The 23,104-nt window shown below is 38.1% G+C and overlaps 1 protein-coding gene across 1 annotated transcript in view; it reads left to right on the top strand.

The window, feature by feature from the left end:
- The first annotated feature begins 3,843 nt into the window (after nucleotides 1-3,843).
- AFTPH (aftiphilin) overlaps nucleotides 3,844-23,104 on the top strand; it is a 36,525-nt gene continuing 17,264 nt past the window's right edge. Inside the window, exons 1-5 of the mRNA XM_010294317.1 lie at nucleotides 3,844-5,613; nucleotides 17,386-17,537; nucleotides 18,074-18,200; nucleotides 18,517-18,573; nucleotides 20,900-21,022. Coding sequence (XP_010292619.1) covers nucleotides 3,844-5,613; nucleotides 17,386-17,537; nucleotides 18,074-18,200; nucleotides 18,517-18,573; nucleotides 20,900-21,022 — 2,229 coding nt within the window. The remainder of the gene's footprint in view (nucleotides 5,614-17,385; nucleotides 17,538-18,073; nucleotides 18,201-18,516; nucleotides 18,574-20,899; nucleotides 21,023-23,104) is intronic.

Genomic DNA, 23,104 nt, shown 5'->3' with positions numbered 1-23,104 from the left:
TGTTAGGATATACCTTTGAGATACAGTAAAAAAGAAAAATCTTTTTGGTTGGGCTTTGTTGTTTAGTCTGAGTCGTGATGATTACAATGTTGTTATTTATTGTTTAAGTAATATTGGCCTATATAATGCATAAATTAGGAGGCTCATCAGCATCCTCCTGCATCTATTTCCTACCCATAAAGCTATGGTAATCTAGGTAGGCGACTGAGCTGGCAGCGTTTTTTAGCCAAGGAAAAGAGTTGCAGCTGATCAAAGTACTTTACAAGGTTTTAGAAAACTTTAGGCTGTGGGAGTACAGTGTGGATTGTTTTATTACCGAACCAGCAAAACTATACTTTAATGTCATTCTCTGTGTACAGGGCTGGAAGTTTATGTATTTGCCAGTTGGAAACAAATTTGAGAGAGCTTCTGTCTTCAGCTGTTTCTTCCCCTTCTCATGACTTTTCATCAGTAAAAACAAAGTTTCTGGCAGAGGGGAGGTTGGTCTACCTAGATTTAGTCTCCTTTTTACTTGAATATAATTGCTTGAATGACTTGATTATTCTAAAACCATTTCAAAAGAAGAAAAAAATCTGATCTGTGCTCATTTGGAATTATTTTATATATAGTATACTTTTGTCTTAAACTTGATCTTTATCACTCATACTGCACGGAAAGCTTCAAGGTTGGATCTTGTGGGCTTCAGAAATCTTGGTTTCAAACTAAAATGTGTTAAGTTCCTAGCTTTGACTTGTGTCAGCACACAAGCATTTGACTTTCTTAAGCATGTTATGTTTTGTAGTCCACCTGTTTGAGAGTAACTGAAATATTAGGGGTTTTAATTGGGTTTCTGCTTCAAATCTCTATGGGTTTAGCTATATGGCTTTTTCTTTCCAATGTAAATCAACATGCTGTAGAACTGTCATTTTCTATTTTAAAATATTTTCTTTCTAAACAGCTTTAGAGGGGTGTTTTATAGGACCTGTACATCTCTGCCTAATAAAGAATAAAACATTTAATCATGTGATAAAGTTACTGTTGAGGTTGCAGTGGCTTCAGTCGTAGTACTTGGTCTTGGTCAAGGAGCTGTTTATCCCACCCTCCAGTATTATTGCCCAGAAGCTGATCAGGTGTGGGTTTTGTATGACTCTTGTTTTCATCTTCCTTCTTTCCAGCCATTTCATTGTTTCTGTTCAAGCTCCTTTTTCTTCTGGGGCGATGAAAGTTTATATCCTGTCAGTGGTGTCCTTGAAATGTTGTTGAGGGTTTTTTGTTTCTTTCACAAAATAGTTTCTTGCCTTTACAGTCTCTTCAGCTTTTGTCACATGGGGTAAGATAATAAACACAGTGTCGACTGAATTTTCCAAATAGGTGTAACAATTCCTGTTAAACTTCAGGAGGTTTAATAATAAGTTTATGCTACTGTCTACTAAGATTCATCTGGAGACTTGTGAACTCAAATTTAGTTATAAGAGATGATTTGTTATAACCAAATAAACCCACTTTTTTAATTTGAAGAAAGACACTAATAAATCCTTTCCCTTTTTGGGGGGGAGTGGAGTTCCATCACAATTGAATCTATTTTCTTTGTGCTTTTTCTTAAATGTCATGTGTTACTAAAGAGCTACTGATGCATGACACCAGGAGTCATGAATTCCACACTCAATGCCATTCACTGTTTAACCAACTCTCCTCTAGCTTAAACAGTGCTATATCCCCAGGATACGGTACCTTGAGATGAGCATAGCTAATGTATACCAATACCTACCTAACTGGTCTTTTTTCTATAAAAGAGCAACCAGCACTTCTACCTACCAGGACGTATCTTTGCATATAGCATATGGGTCATCTTCTGCAGTAAAATATTCAGAAAGCAGTTGTAGTCTGGATATATTGGGTGTTTAATCTTAGCATTGGTGGTTGACTGCAGTAAATCTTGGAAATTTGGTTATAAAGAAGGAATGACTGCTCTGATAGTTACAAAGAAGGAATGCTAGTATCGTATTTAGTGGGTTAAAAACCCAGAAGCTTGGAAGGTAAACAGGGTGGAGTAATCTCAGTGGGAACTCAAAGTCATATTTTACAGACATCTTGGAAAGGATCTTTACGTTCATGTATGATATGAAACAGCAGTTGCTAGACCTTGATGTAAAAGGGAGAGTGCTCTTGAGAGTTGAGGCCTCTGAGATGAGTGACGCTCTTCTCTCAAATACCTTGTTAAGCAGCTGGTGCTGAGTAAGCCTATGTGGGAGCTTGTTGACAACTTACTCTTTATTCTAAACAAATTCCTTTGCAGTCATCTTCAGTTTGCATGTGATGTTACAAATTACTTCATGGTTTCATCTGATAAGCATGATGTTCTTTTATAACTGCAAAATATGCTTTTATTTAAAAAAAAAAATTGTAGGTATGTTAGTCACCTTAAAGATGCCAGACTTCCCTGGCAGATACCAAGAGTTATTTGGGTCAAGTGCTGTGGTATGTTGTGCTTGAGAACTGCAGAGCTTCATTTGTGGTTGTTACATCCTTTGTGTGCTGTCGTTTGGGTGCACATACAAAGTTGTTTGCTAAAGACATTGGAGTTAAGGATCATGTTTTATCTGTCTTTCAGAACTAGTATTGTTAAGTCTGCACTTACTCTGGTGGTTAGAAATTCGAATATTTGCTAATCTGTATAGATTGTTTCCACTCTTTCTGCAGATAATGCTTTGTTGTTACAGTTGGCAAGTGTTACATAGCAAGTGTCATTTGAAATGGAACAAGCTCAGTTGTAGCACTCACTTTAAGCCTCTAAGGTATGAACTAGTTAAGTGATGTGTACAATTGTGAATCTAATAAATAGTAGCAGTTATTGCTTCATTAATTACACACAATATTGAAAAAAATGAAGATCACTCTTCAGGAAAGAAAATTCTCCATCCATACTTTGCTTGTTATTGTAAAGGTTTGCAATGTTAAGATGGAGTCCTTAATCTGTTTCTATCTAGGCCATGGGAATACTTTCTTCTTTCTTTTTAGCCTGTGATTTGTGTTTAAATATTTTATGGGTAATCTTGTTCTGTTGTGCTTTTGAGAATAAGCTTTGAAGAAGTTTTGCTGTAGGCTTTGCTGGTGCCCAAAATGGCATTTCCCAACTGGCAGTTCATAAGACAAAAACAGGCTGGTGGCAGCAGGTGTGGAGACAGCGTGTTGGCTCACAGTTATGAAAACCAAAGAACAGGGAGACCTAACAGAAACCCTGAAAGAAACTTAAACAGTAGGGCAGTAGATCGAAGCTAGCAATTACAACAGCAGTTCCTTCCTCCACTCCTTCAGTTTCAAAACTTATGGAAACCTCTTTTGAAGTCTTTGGTGCTGCTGAAGGTGCCTTACCTACATGACTGTTGTGGCATAGTCCATCAAGTGTCCTAACTTCTGTTACACAGTCAGCCTTGCACACAAATGAGCCTGGCAAAAGACAGACCAGGGTCGTTGGCTATTTTATGAATTGTTGGTGATGGGAGGTAGAGAACTGACTGGTTAAAACAGAGTTTAGTTTTGTCAGTGTGTTGTACAACAGCTCAAGACAAATGTGTTTTGTGTTCTGTCTGCTGAGAATATGATCATGTAGTAGTTTGCAAGAGACTTGAACTGTCCCCAGTAGATTCTCTGTGACTTCTAAAACAAAAGAATTGGTTAGAAAATGGGTTTGGGAATGTTCCTTTCTCATATCTAATATGGATATTGACCTATATGCACACTTTAAAAATAAAGCATGAAACAGTAGAAGTAAAAAATAAGAGCTGGCAAAAGCTAACCAAATTCTAATAGACTTCTTTTTTTCCCTATTATAGAAATACATTAACTTTGAAGTGGAACTAAACAATGGAACCAGATATTATTCGAATGTACTCCTCATCCCCTCCACCACTAGACAATGGAGCCGATGATGATGATGAAGATGAATTTGGAGAATTTGGAGGATTTTCTGGTGTAAGCACTGCTGGTGTAGCTTTTGCTGATTTTGATACACCGGACTACAGTCATACAAAGGAAGAGTTTATGCCCACAAATCATTTCATCCCACTTCATGATTATTCTGACAATGTAGCTAGCATTGCAACTTTCACATCTGTTAAAAATGTTAAAGATAAAGACTGCATTGCAGAGCTTCCTACTTTTACTAAGGAACTTTCTGATATGTCAGCTACTAGTACCAGCAAAGAAAAATCTAAGTTTAGAAGTTCAGGTACTGCTTTAGGAGATGTAAACAAAAAAGGGGAACAAAGAGACAACACTGGGAAATTGGAGGGTTTTTCTTCTTGTGTTGTTAAAACTGGTATAGCAGTTGAGAGCCAGGATGAGCAAATAGATGCTTGTAATGGTGAGAAACTTCCATGTCTAGAAATTCTAACAAATGGATTTGCAGCATCGGACCCTGTAAATCCTCAGGGAACAGAAGAACTAGACTGTATCAATGACTCAAAGGGACTTAAAACTGTTAACGCCCATAGTACTGAGCAAAAATTGAACTCAATGCCTAGCTCAGGTGAAGACTTTGCAGATTTTGCTACATTCTCAAACAAAAAAAACATCCATTTAGAAGGAACAGGACCTACAATATGCAGTGTTCTTGATGAAAGAGACTTTCTGAGCATTCAGGAGAAGAACAGAATAAACAGAGTAACTCGTATTGAAGAAGAGGTTTGCATTTCAGAAATTAGTTTTGAACAGGGTCCCTCAGCACTGGAAGAAAATAAATTTACAGTTTCTAGTACATCTCAAACAACTGGAAGTTCAATATGCACTACTGAAAATGGAGAACACAGTGGGAGAAGGCAACATGGCACGGAGAATGGCAAAGATTTTACTAGGCCTGATGACTCTCCAGAAACAGAGGACATCAAGCTTGACAAGACCCAAAGCCTAAGCTGTGATCTTGCAGGAGAAAAATTGTGTGATTCTGAAGATCTTAAGAATGGTGGAAGTAGTACTGAAGTTGTAGCTTGCAGTGACACACATGATGATGATTTTGGTGATTTTGGTTCAGTCAGCAGTGCATCTCCCACCTTCATTAATGCTCAAGAATCGATAAATGCTTTAGATCTAGAAGGAACTTCCGAACAGCCCGCACAGATTAGCGAACGTAATGATGAATTTGGTGAATTCAGGGACATGAGTACTGTTTCTCAGCAGCCAGCAAGGTTGGATCAAGCTGAACTAAATCAGACTGCTGACACTTTAGAATGTGATACTACCAGTAACACTTCTGGCTTAGACTTCCAGCATACTACTGAGGTAGAAAATGGTGATGATAGTGAATTTGGAGACTTTGATTCGGTGCCAAAACCTCAAGATGAGAGTGTTGCTTTTCAGGACTCTGATGACTTTGCAGACTTCAGTTCAGCAGGTTGTAACCAGGCTACAGACTGGAATGCTTTTGAAGATGAACAAAAAGACAGCTGTTCTTGGGCTGCCTTTGGAGATGAGCAAGCTGGTGAATCTCATCACAGAAAAGAGTTGTGGCAGTCACATAGGACAGATGCATCTGCCAGGATTGATGGTCCAGTATTACACAAGACTGACAGTTCTGCTTTAGCATCTTTCCAAGGAACTACCAGTAAGCAATCTCAAGAGCCAGCACCTTCAGTTCAGGTAAGGGTGTTCTTGACTTTGTTCAGTCTTGTTCTGCTCTTGTGCATACAGCTCTTCCTGGTTCCCGCTTCTGTGTACAACAAATGTTTGAATAGTCCTTGTTTGTCTTGTGGGAGAGATTTAATTTGGTGGGTGAGATGGCCTAGTATGAAATAGTATGCTGTGTTTGCATCTTGTATCACTTGCGCTGTTACTTCCCACAGAAAAATGAGTGGGGTATACTGGAACTTGTTTTTGACAGTTATATGTGGTCCTTTACATAAACCGATCAAAGGAAAAAGCCATCATAAACATTTCAGAGCCTGTGATAGTTCTTCCTTTGCTTCATAGTTTACTGCCTTTGGTGGCAGCACTCTGATGTTCCCTTTTCATAAAATAGTGATGAGACTGGAAGCTGAGATTACTGGTTCCCAAAATTTTTCATCACCATTCTCTATCATGTTTTCAAAATCTGATTAGAAATGATGACTCATTTGCTTAGAGCAGAGAGCATGATAAAATGTGACCTATAGAGTTCTGCCCCTGGTATTCCAACTCCTGGCAAGTTAACCATTTAAGTTATTTAAAAATAAGTCTTTGTTATACATTAATTGTGGGAAGCACCATGTTATAGCAACATCACAAGTACAGGACTGATGATATCTTAAAGGTTCTGCTATTTCTAATTAGGGGTTTTGGGGAGAGTGAAATAGATGGGTTTATTTCTTCCCCCCACCCCCTAGGTTTTCTGCCTTAGTTGCCAAGTATGTATTAATTCCTAATTAATTCCTCCTTAAGTCTTTTTGCCAGTCATCTTTGTGATCTCTACCTGTTCATACATAGATAATTTTTTACTAAGTATTTAGTTTTACAAAAATCAGAACAATTTGAATTTAAAATAATCTTCAGTGCTTCTTTTTAATCATGTCATCCCATGTGAGTAGTTTTAGAGTATGCTCTTTTTGAAGCATGCAGCAACACCAACAATGAAGGGTGTTAGTGGTAATATGTCTGAACGGTTTGGATCTTCTCTGACAATAAAAGGAAATGAGGTAAGTCAGGACCTTGCGTAGGCTTTGTGACAGCCCTGCCTCTTTCTGTTTCCTACTGTGACAGGTGAAGTGGCTTTTCAGAAGAAGGTTGTGCCAGCTGGCACTTTGCAGCAAATGGAATGGAGCTCTGGGGGTTTAGCACTGATTTCTTGTCACGTTTAAAGGGTGTGAGCCTCAGCTCATGATGCTTCCTTCTTGCTGTTTTGTGCAGTGACTAACACACCAAATTTCAAAGTGGCTTCATGAGCCAAAAAAAGTCTTGCATGTGAACCTGCAGGTGGATTTTTGTGCCTATGCAAAATATTGCTTATCATCATCTGAATGTGTGCGTCCATTTCTCAAGTTGAAAGCACAAATCTATTGTTACCTATTCTGTTGGTCATTCACCCATGAAATTGAAGAATGTTAAGGTCATTAGTGCAATTAATCTGAATTGTTCCTGTTACCACTTGAAAGACTGTCCAGAATCTGACAAAGAAATGGGGTGGGGAGAGGATTCTAGTAAATGATCCGTTTTTCTAGTTAATCTTGCTATTAAGGTATAGTCTGAAGGTTTAAAACTTTTACTTTTACTTGAATTTTCAGTAATTTTATGATGGAATTTCAATAGAAAACATTTCTGAATGTAGATGTTTATAAAAGCAGAACCTTCAGAGCTTCTGTAATTTTTTTTTCCCTCCCCAAGTCTGCTTTAACAAAAGGTAAAAGCCAAGTTGCAGTGGAAGTTCTTCAGTGATCTGTCATGAAGTCATACAGTAGTTTGGTTAGATTGTAAAGCAGGTTTTAAGACTCCAAATATTTTTTTCCATTCCTTCTCTTTATACTACAGCCAGTTGTGACTGCTTGGATATAATGTGATGTTCTGCCTCCTCTGCCAGTGAGGAAGTACAACCCAAAGAATGTTTTACACAAATAAGCTCTAGAGGAAATTGAGCTGGATATGTTTTCTCTGTTGCAATAGTTTCCTTAGCCTTGTAATGATTGTTAGTTGCTACATTATTTTTTTTCCCCAGTTAACTCTTAAAACAATAGTTACACATTTTCAAAACTTACTTTGTATTTTTGAAAGTATATCAAAAATATACTTATATATATTTTATATACTTTCAAAATATAGTATTTTGAATAATAATATTCAAGTTTTAAGTTTTTGAAGGATCTATTGAAACCTTTTTATATTTAGAAAAAAATGCTTTGTTTTAAGATTAAGTAGTAATTGTTTTTAATCCATTGAGCCACAGTTTAGTAAATTGCAATTAGAAATACTGAGATAAGCTGAGTCAATGTCATCCAGCAGACAGTCCCAGTACTTTGAGTCCAGACTCTTAGTAAAATTAAGCTCAGATTTTGGTCGGCTTCCTTTTGCTTAAGAGGATGTCACCGAAGTCAAACCACAGAATGTAACATTTTAAAGTATTTGCTGATCTTCTGTTTTCCATGTATTGGAGTGGAGTTCTGGAGCTGTTGGAGGCAAAAGCAGAAACACTTGCATGCAAAATAAAGCTAGGGAGAGATAAGCGAACAAAGGGTTTTTATTACCCTAACCAAAGAAGGCTAGGGAGGAGTAAATCACTTGCATCAATGTATTGCTGGCAGACCTAAAAAGCACTTGCTGTAGCAACTTAAGGGGAGCAGGGTGTGCAAGAGAGAAGTACTACATTTTAGACACTTCAGATGTGAAAATTGAGACCTCAGCATAGGCTAAAGGTGAACTGGGATCATTTAGAAGATACTGTATACACTTGCTCTGTAATGTTGAGGCTAGGAGAGACACCATAATGTGGTGGTGAAATAATTTTGAATAGTGTATAAACAAAATAACCCTAATGTAATTCGTTACAGCTTTCTGCTTTTGTACAGTTAGCCAGCAGCATTGCTGTTTAAATGTGGAAATGATGTGTATGGCAATATTCATCAATCCAGAATGCAGCATGAAAGGAAAGTTATTTACTAGTAGTTCAAGTTCTCTTGCCAATGGTGTCTGTATGTTTTCCTTTGTTTCCTTAGTCTGTGTATTCTGGATGTGGAGGTGGCAGCAAAATTTTGTGCTTTCTGCATGTGGCCTTGATTGTAAGTTATATGTCAGGCAAACTGTTTTAAAGATTGTGGATTTGGTATAATGTTTAATTAAAAGTGACACTTTGCTTGAATTCAACCAATTAATCCAGTTTTTCTTAAAAAATACAGAATATAAAAGAAGTAAGGGGGGAAAGGTCACAAAAACGATCTTATATAGTGACATGTAGTGGCAAAAAGATATTTATGTCTTTTCTCCTTTGCCTTTGGTCCTGGGCTCTCTGAATCCTGCACACTGAATCGTAAGATTTGTAACATGGTAACCTCTTCTTTTCAGCAGTGTTGGGTGGAGGGTAGAAGAAAAAGGGCATGGTATATAATATTCAGGTAAATTTACTGAAAGAATTTGTAATCCCTTAGAAGATGTTCCAGTTTCAAAGCCAGATGGACACAGGTACACAAACTGTTATTTGAAACCCATATTAATACTATCATATACCTTAATCATTTCATGTCTGTCTTCAGCTGAAAAATATGTAATAGTTGGTTTCAGTATAGCTGCAGGTTTGCGTTAGATATAGATGTACCTTTGTGTTCACTAAAACTGATTTAGGATATAGTGGTGGGTGAACTGGTTGATCTAACAAGTTTTGAGCAAACCTGCACTGTACCCTGTGCATTAATCCCCTTATGTGGCCACATAGCATGCTATTAAGTTATGCTTGTAAGGAATATAGCTCATAGCACAGCTTTTTCCATGAGATAGTGTTGAACATTAGTCAGCTGAGGGGGTTACTCTGCTGTATTGTGCATTAAGAATGTATATAGGACTTGACTGCTCTTGTGCTTTGCCTATTACCTGTGGTAATCTTGTGGGTGGGTAATATGGCAGTGCATAGCTGTGTTCAAGGAGTATTGGCATCTCTAGAGGAGGAGGAGATGAGCAGTGGCTTGGTTGGAAGGCCAAAACTCTTACTTGATTTAGATGAGAGTTGACAAAACCTGGCAAGGGAGGAAGGGAAACCTGAATAGCCCTCCAAGTGGGTTTTAAGATCCTCTGCTTATTAGAAAGCCTGTACTTGCAGACTGCACCTCTTCAGATTAATCAGACAGTTTGGGTGATGTGTAGTTACTAAGCCACAAGTATGCATCAAGACAAAGAAAACCCTGGATCCCTGACACTTAAGAGTACTTTGTCTTGGGCAATGAATGAAGTCATCCCCTTGGAAAAAAGTAATTATGACCATAAAGACTTCAGCCTCCCAGTTCACTAAGATAAATTAAGATAGTGTTGGCTAAATTAAGTTCAGACAGTTGGGTAATAACTTGCAGTGTAAATATATCTGTCTGGAAAGGTGTGGTGTTTTTTTTTTTTTTTTCAAGTTCATAGCACAGCTTTTAAGTATGTGCAGCCAAATAAGAATATTAAACAGACCATTAAAAGTAGCCCATAATTGCTGTATTTCAGAACAGGCTGGTTAAGGGGTTCTTATAGAATAGTTTGGGAGGGGGTTGTTTTAGTATTTCTGTTTATATATCACAGAACAAAATTATTTTCCATTTTTACACATAAGTTTTGTCTACTGTACTTCTTCACAGAGCCTGACTGAAAAGTTAGTACACCACCACTTGATAATAATTACATGACAGACTTTGAATTACTCTAGAAATTTTTACTCTTCATTTCTCATTAGTGAGGGCTTTTAGCTCTTGTGGCATCATAGTTGTTTGCATAACTACATAGCATCCTCTTGCTGGCTTGTAAATCTCAGTTTAGGACCAGTGTTTCCATTAAAAATTACCTGTAGGAATAAAAATGAAACAATTCACTTTTTTACCCCCAAGAAATTTATGTCACCATCTTAAATATAAGAAATTTATGTCACCATCTTAAATCTTAACTGCTTGGGGCGGGGAGGGGAAGCCATCATATTTGGATCATGAGAAATTAAACTAGTGTCTTTGTAAGCTTTGCTTCTCCTCTTTACTCGTGAGGTTTTCTGCCTTCAGCTCTTCCCCCATTGCTTCTGGGAAGGTGCTCTGTTTGCTAAGCAGAGCCTGCACATCAGAGAAAGAAATAAATTGTTGCTATGCAGAAGGTAAACTGATTCTTGGTTTAAGCAGCCCATAAACCTTTCCAAAGGAAAAACTGCCCACATTTAACTAGTAACTTAGTGATTTGTTTATGTGCATTAAGTTAACTGTTCAGATTTGTTTCTTCATGCTTGAGCACAAAAGATTTTTGAGACCCACTGAAGTTGTGTTCCGCATGGTGAGTTGTGTCCATTGAAATCAGTTTCTCAGCTCATCTATGTTAACTGCATGGTCATGTAGTCTAGTTCTTAAAGAAACAACAAACGAAAAAGAACCAAACCTCCACATGTGGTGAAGGTACAGGAGCATATGCTGACTTAGCTCACAGGCAAAGGTATGGCTGGAAAATATGGTTTGGTTGTTAGAAAACGCAGCCAAGGGAGTTTCTCATTTAACCTCTGCTTTATTTTGTTAAAATGGTCATAAATACCTGTGTTAGGCACTGTCCAGAGCAGTGGGTTCATGATTTGAAGTAAATAAAATCTGTCTGGTTAATCAGTTTCATTTCTTGGCTTCTATCCACTGAGCTTTGTTCTGCTGGTTTTTGAGAGCCTTCACTCAGCTTCTGAATTCTAACTAGAAGCCGATCCATGTCCATATGGACTTTATTCCTTTCCTAAATTATACATTTAGCATCTTGGATCCTTCATATGCTCACTTCTGCCTCCTTCCTTATGTTTTTCTGTTGGATAAGACTTGAATATCTAAATATTCTCAATAATTTAACTGTTACACTGGTTTTATTTACACTTAGGTCTTCTAGTTTTGTGTTCAATAGATGCAAGCAGCCCAGAGCTTGAGTGCTGCTTCCTTCATAGCCTCTTTTCCTGGCAGCAGGAAAAAGGGGGGACTGAAGGTGACCTCTGCTTTTGACTCTCTCCCTTCTTAAGCCTCTGAAGGCTGCCAGAGCAGATATGCTGAGCCTGTAAGTGAGAGTGGGATGGGGGAAATGAGGGATTGTGTTGAGGAATGGGGCTGGCCCCTGCAATGGAAAGTGGGGAGGAAGGAGGGACGAAGTGCCACTCCACTCTTGAGCTTCCAGCATGAGGAGAAGCTCACTTGCATGAGCTTCTGTGTCTGCTCTGCAGCTCATGTGTGATTGGGACTGTGGAGAGAAGCAAGAAGTCTTCCCCGCCCCCCCCCCCGCCCCCCCCCGCCCAGCCAAGGAGCTCTCAGGGGTGTGCATTGCACACAGAGCTACCTGAAACTTGACCCAGAGAAGCTTTACAGCAGTCATAGAGTGAAAACTTCAGTTCTTATCAACTGTTTCTGTAGTGTAGCCCAAGTATGTTGTCTTTATGGCAAGTTTTAATATCTCCTTTTCATAGCTCTGAAGAGAGGCAGTGACCTGTCACCTGTTGAATTCATGTGGAGACAGCTGGAGAGGATTTAGTGCGCTGGATGGGCAGCATAGATTTGCTGTGTTGAAAGAGTTCATTGATTCTATAGTCTCCTGGTGGAGAAGAGTAGAAAAACAAATTCTGCAAAGCAAGTACTTTGGCTTTTCAGCTCTGAGGGCTAGATCTTACCCTCCATTTAAACAGCCAACGAGATAAATTCTAATCCAGTGGTTATCATTCTCACTTGAAAGTCTGTTACATCTCTGATATTTTTGTTGTTTCAGGTGATGATTGCCGTGTATCTTAAGTGTTTATCAAAAACTTTATGCTTTCCCATAAACTATGGGGCTTTGAGTTTGTCACTGATTGGAGAATCACTGTTAATCTTTAGAATGGCAGCTGTAGCCTCCTTTCACATCTTCAGTAAGTGCCTTTTAAAAATTACTCTTAAATGGCAGTTTAGAACACTCAGTTGTCAAATATTTTTAGTGACATGAAAAGTGGAGAAAAGTTCTTGTTTTCTTTTGTGCCTTTTTTATTTCCCCAGGATTTTTCACCCTGAAAGACATGACACTACTGTGTGTGATGGAAGTAACATTTTCTTACAGTCTGTTTTGTACAAACAATAGATTAAGGTTTCTAACAGATGGGCATCTACACTGATTTTAAAAATCTTAGTAATGCCCTTTATACCTGGGAGCTGTGACCATAGGATTTCATTACCAATTAGAAGAACAAGTTCAGCTGCTTCCTTTAGGGGCATTGCCACTGCCTGGGAGATGCGCGTTTGTACGCTCATTGCTGTGTCCGTTTGCACACAGAGAATTAATTACTCTGGTTTGCTATGGAAACCATTCTTCTCTATCATATATAAATAAGGGCTAAGCATTTCTGGGAATTTAGAAACGATGAAAGGAAGTGTAAAGAATGCTATAATTAAACTGTTCCTGAAATTTTGGCACAATTCTTAAGCTCAAATTTTAAATTGAATGCTAACTGAGATGCTGCTTGGTTCTTAGAGACTTTCTGTTAATTCTTTCATTGCCTGAGTGAGCATATTCTTAGTCACTAGCATGCTCTCAAATGTTGATCCTTTTCAAGAAACATGATGCCTTGCTGTTTTCATGATCCAGTGCCTTTTGTCTGCCTCTTCCTTTTCCTGCTGTATTACAGAAATAAGTATCACCTGTTCATGTAAGATAAGGGCAAGTGATATATTGTAGGCAAAGTTAAGTTTTAAAACTTAAGTAGAGCATGGTCTTGTATGCTGAAACACTAGGGTAGAACCTGGAATACTGTTTAGTTTTACTTCCTAAAAATGTAAATCAGTGCCTTAGTTCTGGTCAACAAATACAAAACAGCCTACAAGTAATATGACAGGTATTGTGACTTACTGTATGGCCAAAATGATTGGGCATTAAGAGATGATTAAAAGGAAAATTAGATACTGTGGAACATGACTCATTATGGTCAGAAGATACCAGTGAGGTAATGAAGAGGAAAAGGAGAAAAAAAAAGTGTGAGTCCAGTATGCTGTGTAATTCAGATTCTTTGATAGTATGATAATTATGGCATTTTGACATTACATGCTTTGCAAATAAATGAACCTGGTGGCTGTCCCTGTCAGACATTTATTTCACAGGTAGCAAAACTGAAGGGCTGATGTTCTAAGCAAGTTCGTTTTCCTGCTTTTTGCAGTTGGCAGCTGAATAGGGACAATCGAGTGAACAGACTTGGTACCCAGTTCCCAACACATCATCCTGACTCCAATACAGAATCAAGATACTCATGATAACATGGTGTTTGCCTCTGTTATGTTTCCTGTACTATGTTTGCTGATGTACATGGTCAGTGCTTTGCTTAATTGAGAGAATTCTGAGATGAGGCAAATTTTTAGATAAAAATTCAAATGAGAAATGTTGTAGACAATTATTACAATTGTGAAGCAGATGTTCTGGTGCATAAAGGTTTGTCCCAACTGTATTGGTTGGTCTAATTAAAATATGTAACTTCCACCTACCAGCCTTGCTTCTCTGAACCTTAAATCATTTCAGTTGTAACCAAAAACCTCTGTCTGAGGTTTATATTTGTAAATTCAGCATTGCTGCTAGAATATGCTGCATCTCCACAGGAGGGCTCTGCTGGCATAGCTATACTAGCACACACTGTGGGATGCTCATGGGACTTTCACCTACTGAGTTTCTTTTCCGTTTCCCCAGTAGAAAAGCAGGTGTTGGAGTTGCTGGACGCTGCTCTGTGTGTGGTGCAGCAGAGCATTGGAAAGGTGGCTGCTGAAGAACTCCGAACTAGAAAGACAGAAGTCCTGCTTTTGTGCTAGGCTTGTGTCTCCTTCCTCTAGCAAGAAGAGAGATACAGGTGTTTCTGGTAAAAAATGAGTACATTAAAAAAGACTTTAATTTCATTTTTATGAACATGCCTTTCAATTGGTACTTTTTAATAAATGTTAAGAGCTTGCCAGTTACCTGTTTTTAATGGGTTGAACTGGGGCAAAAATACATTCCATGTCAGTGGTACATCTGATGTCTGAGACAGTTCATAGAGCTATAATAAAGCTGAAATTCTGTGTCTATATGGAAATACAATAGAGAGAAGAGAGAGAAATGTAAGGCAAAAACTTAAAAAATAAGAAAGCATAGTATGGTTGTCAAAAAAAAGGGGGGGATTTTTTGGGGGCAGGAGGTTGTTTGAGGGGGATTTTTTTTGTTTTGTTTTTAATATTAAATCCATCTCCCAAGGCCCAGTGCACTTTGTGGAGTTAAAATGCCTTGAAACCATTAGTACCAATATGTGCTGTTTATGTTGCTGAGACCTTATGCTACGCAATAGCAACAATCATGGCACTGGTAGAGAAAAAAGCAAGAAACATTTGCTGCGTTGTGAAACTTAAGAACCCTGTCTGTCTCCCTAAGATGCTGAAGTTTCCTTTCTGCCAAGGAATGCTGAAGTAATGGTGACATCAAGGCACAGTTGCAACCACTTTGACAAACAGGAAATCCTGCCTAGTCTTTCAAAACCATGGAATATAGATCTGTAGCCCTCCTGCAAAACTTCTGAGCTTTGACACGGTCCCCCACAACATCCGTGTCTCTAAATTGGAGAGATGGGGATTTGATAGGTGGATGGTTGCATCCGAAGGGTAGTAGTTAACAGCTCAATGTCCAGATGGAGATCAGTGATGAGTGGTGTCCCTCAGCGGTCTGTACTGGGACCAGTACTGTTTAGTATCTTCATCAGTGACATAGACAGTGGGATTGAGTGCACCCTCAGCAAGGTTGCAGATGACACCAAGTTGAGGGGTGCTGTTGACACACTTGAGGGATGGGATGCCATCCAGAGGGACCTGGACCAGCTTGAGGAATGGGCCTGTGTGAACCTCATGAGATTCAACAAGGCCAAGTGCAGGGTCTTGTGCTTGGGTAGGAGCAGCCCCCAGTATGAATACAGGCTGGGGGGATGACGGGATCGAGAGCAGCCCTGCCAAGAAGGAGTCGGGGGTACTGGTGGATGAAAAGCTGGACATGAGCCAGCAATGTGCACTCTCAGCCCAGAATGCCAACTGTATCCTGGACCACATTCAAAGAAGTGTGTCCAGAGGGTCGAGGAAGGTGATTCTGCCGCTCTGCTCCACTCTGGTGAGACCTGTGTCCAACTCTGGAGCCCTCAGCACAAGACAGACCTGTTGGAGCGGGTCCAGAGGAGGGCCACCAAAATGATCAGAGGGATGGAACCCACCTCTCCTGTGAGGACAGGCTGAGAGAGTTTGAGGTTGTTCAGGCTGGAGAAGAGAAGGCTCCAGAGAGACCTTATTGCAGCCTTTCAGTACTTAAAGGGGGCTTATAAGAAAAATGGGGACAGGCTTTTTAGCAGGGCTTGTAGTGATAGGACAAGGGGTAATGGTTTTAAACTAAGAGGGGGTAGATTCAGACTAGATCTAAGGAAGAAATTTTTCACAGTGAGGGTGGTGAAACACTGTCACAGATTGCCCAGAGAGGTGGTGGATGCCCCATCCCTGGAAGGATTCAAGGTCAGGTTGGACAGGGCTCTGAGCAACCTGATCTAGTTGAAGATGTCCCTGCTCATTGCAGGGGCTTGGACTAGATGACCTTCAAAGGTCCCTTCCAACCCAAACTATGCTATGATTTATACTTACATACTCTTGGTATGAGTTTATAATGTAAGGCAGCAGAAAGAAGGTCAGACAAGAGTAACATTGATAAAGTTGTGGTTATGCAAACCATGCTGCTATCTAGCTGGCTTCTTATGCAGCTGAAATAAAAGTTTGTGCAGTTCTTGTTGTTTTTTTAAGGTATTTGGCTAGCATAGAAACACTCCCAAGGTTGGCTTTTAACCGCTGAAGGATCACAGCATTCAGCATCAACTGTCTCACTCATGAATAGGGGAAAGGGAAATTGCTTGGAGGAAAGTCTATTTAAGTAAGCAATCTATAATGTGTAAAACAGGAAAATAGGTTTTGGGGCAAGAAATTAAGGCATTAAGTAATTCATTTTCTTTGTTTTTTTTGGTCTGGAGAAGTATAAAACAAATCCTACAAACACTTTTTGATAAACAGTAAGTTTAAATGCCTTAGTCTTGGCTCTTCTGCACTATCACATGAACCATAGCAAATCAAGCTGGGGATTATATCTGAGTCATTGATACTAACAGTTTTTTAGGAAGTGTGCAATCTTTGGGCTATAAATAGTTTTTCTTTATCATTTTCAAAGTTGTTACCACACCATGAGCATGTTGCCATCAGGATAAGTTTTGTGAGACCTTTAATTGCATACATCTTATAACAAGTGAAGCTGTCTTCTGAATCAATGTTATGTCTCAAATTTGGATTGAAGTGCATCGTCATTAAGTGAAATTATGTTGTTCAATACTAAGCTTGCTGAAAAAATGTGTTCAGTAAAACCATTAGGATGTGTAGATTTGGAGACTTTAACACATTTTAAGTAAATATAGCATAATACTTGCACATATTTTCTGCTAATTTATAAACAAAGAACAACTCTAGTAAGAACTGTTCAGGACTCTTCTGTAAGAACTCATTTTGCAAAGGGCAAGATCCTTACTGTTTCTGAGTAGCTAGCAGCTTGTATTTGGTGCTTATAAAAAGTCTTATGATCCTCTGACAGTTAGATAATTTGTGGTAAGTGAAACTTTGTATCAGCTACGTGTTTTCCATCTTAACTTTTTTTATAATTTTGGACTCCTTTTCTTTAAAGCAGTTAACAAAACTTGACTTAAATATTTTCTCTTTGATATAGACAACATTGCTAAGTCGTCTGGAACGAGTATTTGAAGTCTGTTTTCCTCCCATGCCTGTTCTTGAAATTGAAGAAGAAATAAGTTCCTTGAATCATTTGTTGGAAGCAGGTGAAAAGCAGATGACAACTGAGGATAACATAGCAAACACTGGGTAAGAAGCCACAATACAACAAAATTAAAATGAAGTAGAAGCATATCTTCTTTGGGAACTTAAAACATATAGCAAAAATTCAAAATTAGTTGTTTGCGTCAAGTGTTTTGAAAAACTATTGAGTAAATTTAGCTATCTAGCAGAATGCTTGTTTTCAGTGACTACATATACCAGGAGTATTTCACTTCAGCATATCAACTTAGTCAGCAACATATCATCTTCTTTTAAGTGATATCTCTGAGTTAATCAGAATATGTCCTATTAGTTACACTTGATATAAATTGCTGTATTTATTCATGTGATGATGAAGTCTAAGTAGGCCTTGTCCTGTCTGCTGTGGACATCATTTTCCAATAATAAGCCTGAACTATAATTGTTCTAAGAACACTGCAGTTTTAGTTCCCCTGGGTGTTGTGCTTGGGCGTAATTTTAATTGGAATGTATAAGAAGTCACTTGCATTAAAAAATAGAATAAATATTCAAGGCTGCTAAGCTGTTATTCCTGTTGATAACTTGATTTATGATGGGTTGTTTAGGGAACTGATGAATGTGTGGACAGAGCTGCAGGACATCCATGATGCATATGGACTGAAATACCAGTGGGGTGGCTCCCACAGCAACAAAAAGCTTTTGTGCTCCCTGGGAATCGACACAAGAAATATTGTAAGTCTGTTGATAAAACTTGTTTTCTAGATAATGGAGCTGCTTTAAATGTAGAATCAGGTGGAAGTTTTTTTGTATGAATGCTTGTCTCTTAATTTCATAGCTGCACTGAACATGGCTTTTCATGACAGACCATTTGACAACTTTTTATAAACCCTATTAATATTAAAAATTGCATTAATTTTTAACCATTGCATTATATTTTACATAATATTTAGTCTCTGATATTAACCTTATTCAAGTTATATAACATTGCAAGAATATTATCATCACTGACACAGAAACTCTTAAGTAAATTTTTTTGTTGTTTTATCAGCTCTTTACAGGCAACAAGAAACAGCCTGTTATAGTACCCATGTATGCAGCAGGACTGGTAAGCTTTTTTTAGTGTTATTTTTTGTTGTAGTTCCAACAACATTATACAATGAAATACATTAAATGACATTAAGCACAAAGTATGATGAAAGATATTTTTGTAAGCAGGATTATGGCTTAGACATCAGGATAAATGCTAGAAAAGAATCATCAAATGCACAATTTTCATTATGTGTGCAAGCAGATAATTTATTTTAAATGAGAAAAGTATTGATTTATTCATTTCATAAAGCAAGCTATTTATCTAATAAGATGGGCTAGCTAGTCTAAGCTCAGTTTGAGGCATTTTTCTAAAAAAAAGAAAAAAATGTGTTGTATTAATGTGTATGCAGCAATAAGAAGTTTTTTTTTAATTTTAACTATTAAATATAAGGTATAGATTAAAAATGTCAACTAAAACTTGACACAAGAAACTAGATCGTTACATAGTTGTCAAAAATGACAAAGGAACATCAAAATTAATCAAAACATCAGTTTGCATTGGCACTTGTGGGAAGCCTTGGCACTAAGACTGGATGCTTCAAAGGAAAGTTAAGAACTGCTGGATAGTTACAGTATTCCATGAAACGTGTGTAGGATGTTTTCTCAGCTCTCTTGAGCATTCCTGTTTGTGCAACTGTTTCTCTGACAGATTGTTTATTAATTATTTGATTGTATCTCAATAACCCTAGGTAAAGAGAGATGCATGGTAATGCTTTGCAGTGTTATTGGCATATTAATAAAGGATTTACATATACATATTAGGCTATTTATGCATACAAAAAGCATTGTATTGCCCCAAGTGCTAGGTAAAAATAGCAAGCATAATTTAGATTTCTGTAGATGGAAGGAAACTCAAATAACCTAGTGCAGTAGGATCAACTGTTTTCACTTAAGCTGTTATTCTGTAATTCTTGTTTGGAATTTCAGACTCTGCAATGCCTGTAGTAGTAAAAACACTGAGAAGATAAGATTTGCCATTTTTGCTAGTCTGAGCAGAATAAATACGTTCTTTTTTTCTGGAAACCTATGTATATTTATACGCATACAAACACACATACACTTTTATATGGTCATTCACAAATTAAATGTAAAAGTATTACAGTTTTCTTTGGTATATATATTAAGCCAATTTAATCTGTAGGTTAGTTTTGTAGAGTGACTTCTACAGTCAGCTTCTAGAGACGTTTTGTGATGCATCGAGGTCAGCTCATGTGCTTCTCTGGATGTAAGCGTGGTATTCTGATTTAGAGAGATAAAAAGTCTCATACCAATTGCTGTTTTCTTCCTGTAACATATTTGTTACAGGTTATGTTTGTATGCAACACATGCAGTTATTTTTTTCAAACAGATTGTTGTTGCTGATTAATTATCTCCTAAATTTTTTTATATACTTGTGCACACAATAAGCTGGATAGAGATGATGGTACAAGTAAAGTGACGTGCTGCTTTCTGTTGCCGCACTGCTTCATGCATTTCTCTGCTTTCCAAAAGACTTGATTTAACTGGTGGTTAAATTTGAAACTCCTCTAACACGGTGTAGAAACATTTGTGGGACAAATGATCTTGGTGGCTGACTTCCTGAAATTATTTAAAAATATGCTAGTTGTAAATGCAATGGTTTTATTTGGGGGTTTCTTTTCTCATACCTCACTGTCTGAGGTGGTTTGCATGTCTCAGTGTAAACTTTGGTCTTTCTGTAGATCTCTTTCTCACCCTCAGTTTTATTCAGAAACACCAGGGATTTCAGACATTTTTTCATAGCACTGTTTAGCTTTGAACAGTTTGTTTAAAATTAAAAGTGTGGTTTTAATTATTTTCTTAATGCTTTTTAGTGCATTAATTTCCATGTCAATAATTACTGGTTTTGGTATAATTCTGCAAACTGATGATTTGACTTGTTTCTTCTGAATTACTTAATTGTTGAAATGGAATGAATGCACTTGAACCTTTCTGAGGGGCCATTTGGTATTTCTGGAATAGTCTACAAACAAGTGGGAGGAGAAGGTGCTACCTTAGCAAGTAACTGTTTCCTCCACCTTAAATTACATAATTGAAAGTTGAAAGCAAGCTCCAGTTTAGCACTTGGGGTTTCTGTAATTGGCTCTAAAATGTTTCTTAGGCCTAAGGAGCCAGGATGATTCTCTCCTCTGCCCATGTCCTTCTGCCCCCCACACTGGAAGTGTCCCAGAGATACATGGTTACCATGGAGCCTGTAGTTGAGGATAGTACTACCTAGTGTGTTTTCTATTTTTTTGCGTCTGCAGTTTTTGGAATATGTATAAAAATGTGTGTGTCTGTGTGCACATGTGATTTTTTTTTTTTTAATTGATTCCTTTATTTAGGGTATGTTAGAGCCTACCAAGGAACCTTTGAAACCAATATCTGCAGCAGAAAAAATAGCTTCAATAGGACAGACGCCTCCTGTATCACCAGAGATGAACACATGTACATCTGATCAGTTCCAGGTAAAAAACAGAGAGAAGGGGGAGGAGAGGAAAAGAAAGAGTGAGGGAAACCATGGGATGCCTTGCCTCTACCTTCATATTTAAAATACCTAGATGGTGTGTTCAGAGACCTGCATGTAAAGGGCAGGTGTTCCTTGTGTCTGACTGAAGTCCTGCTCTTGGATCTACTTTTCATGTGTGACTGGAAGGGAGTCCCTATGATAAGACTGTAGCAGTTGGTGGCCAGCATTTAAGAGTCCTGATGATAGCTGCAATTTGCTTTAAAAGGCAGTGGACAGTTACTTTGACAAATTTTATATGTAACTTTACAGTTGTCCTTCCTCTGGCTAATGTTTTTCATCTTTGCTTTTTCTGAAGCTTATTGTAGGAGTCTGATAGAAAATGAGTTCAGGGGAGTTTAGGACTGAGCTCTTGAATTCCATTAATTCTGTTTTTTTGTTGTTGTTTTGATATTATGATGTTAGAAAACCACTATAATGCCACGCATGTTGCAAAGTGTGTGGCTGGCAACTAGCTAATGGGATATGCAGAGACATTTCATTTTCAGTGTCACTACAGTGCTACTCGACACATATTCAGAGAGTCAGCTGTGTCCCTCCTTAGTGCAGGTCTTGTTTAATCAGTCTAGCATCTTTTGTTACCTGTTGTGCTTGTGACTTCTGATTGAAGGCATTCCAAAATGAATTATCCTTGTGTTACACCTAGCCTTAACACTAGGTACTTCTGGGTACAGTGGTTTCCTTGTGCTCTGCCATAGTGCAGAGCTCTAACTGTGTTAAGCTTGTATCAGAGGAGAATTTTTTTCATTGTGGAATAGCAGTATGTTAGTGGGCTCAGAACTGAGGTTGTTTTATATAGTAATATACAATGTTTGGTGGTGCTTCCTATGCTGCTTCTCACAAATACTGTAGTGGAACTGAGCAGCTGAACTGGATATTAGAAGAGGTAACAATAATGATTATTGCAACCAGTCTGAGCCGAAGAAATCACTTATGTGATTTCTATGTATGAAAAAAAAGGTAGGAGAATTTCACTGGCTTTCTGCAGCATTCAAAGTTCCCTTTTTTTTTACAGGGGGGAAAACAGATGAAACCGTACACTAAACATAGCATAGAGAGCTGCAAGACCCTGACGTAGCAGCATTTCTGGCATGTGCCGTTTTCTCAGTTGCTCGGCAGTTGTAGTGCTGAGTTCTGAAAATAAGAACCTCTATTTATCCGTGTCCTATTTTTTTTTCCCACGCTAATTATGAATTTGTACTTTTGGGTACTCCTGCAGCAGAATTTCCCATTATTTGTCACAGTTTGATAATCCCTTCCTATAGCTTGTTTTGACAAGGCCATCTCAGTTCAATAGTTGTGGTCCATAAGTACATAAGCTTCTATGCTGTCTGTCTGCACTGCTGGCCCTAGGTTATTTTTTCCAAAAATACAAATACTAAAATATCTCTTCCCCAAAAGGTTGAGTTAGACCTCTAACCATTAAGAATGCTAAGAGGCCAGAGTTAAGTGACATTCAGAAAGTTTAAGGGCATGAACGATCGATTCTCTACCGCAGAAGCCTCCTTTCTTTCTTGGTCTCATCTTCTGTTATTATTTGGTGGCTTCTGTTTGCTTTTGGGAAAATCCAGCTTCGCTTCACACTGTGCACACTGCCTCTTAGGAATATACCAGATTGTAATGGTATTAAGATGATGTGCTCGAACTTTGTTAAACATTTCATTAGGAGCTGTGCTATAAACGTTGGTAAATATGCAATGGAAATATTATAGGCAATTTTAGTGGACCCTGAAACTTCTTATTCTAAACACAGGTAATTTAGGTACAACAACATAGGTATCTTTAAGCTTAACTAAGTAATTACACATTAACTGGGTAAAACTACTAAATTCCTCCATTTTCAGATGGCAGTTGACATGATTGGCTGTTCTTATATTCAGAAACTTCAGCATATTGGCTTTCTTGAAAGGAGAGGCTCTAGTTAGTAGATTCCTATGCTTTCCTTAACGAAAGGAGAAGAGTTTTCCTCTGAAAGCCTGGCATTTATGCCACTTGTATACAAATTGGGGGGGGTGTGTGTGTG

The sequence above is a fragment of the Phaethon lepturus genome, unplaced genomic scaffold (assembly GCF_000687285.1).
Source record: "Phaethon lepturus isolate BGI_N335 unplaced genomic scaffold, ASM68728v1 scaffold4969, whole genome shotgun sequence".
Taxonomy (NCBI): Eukaryota; Metazoa; Chordata; class Aves; order Phaethontiformes; family Phaethontidae; genus Phaethon; species Phaethon lepturus.
This window is presented reverse-complemented; position numbering and strand designations above follow the sequence as displayed.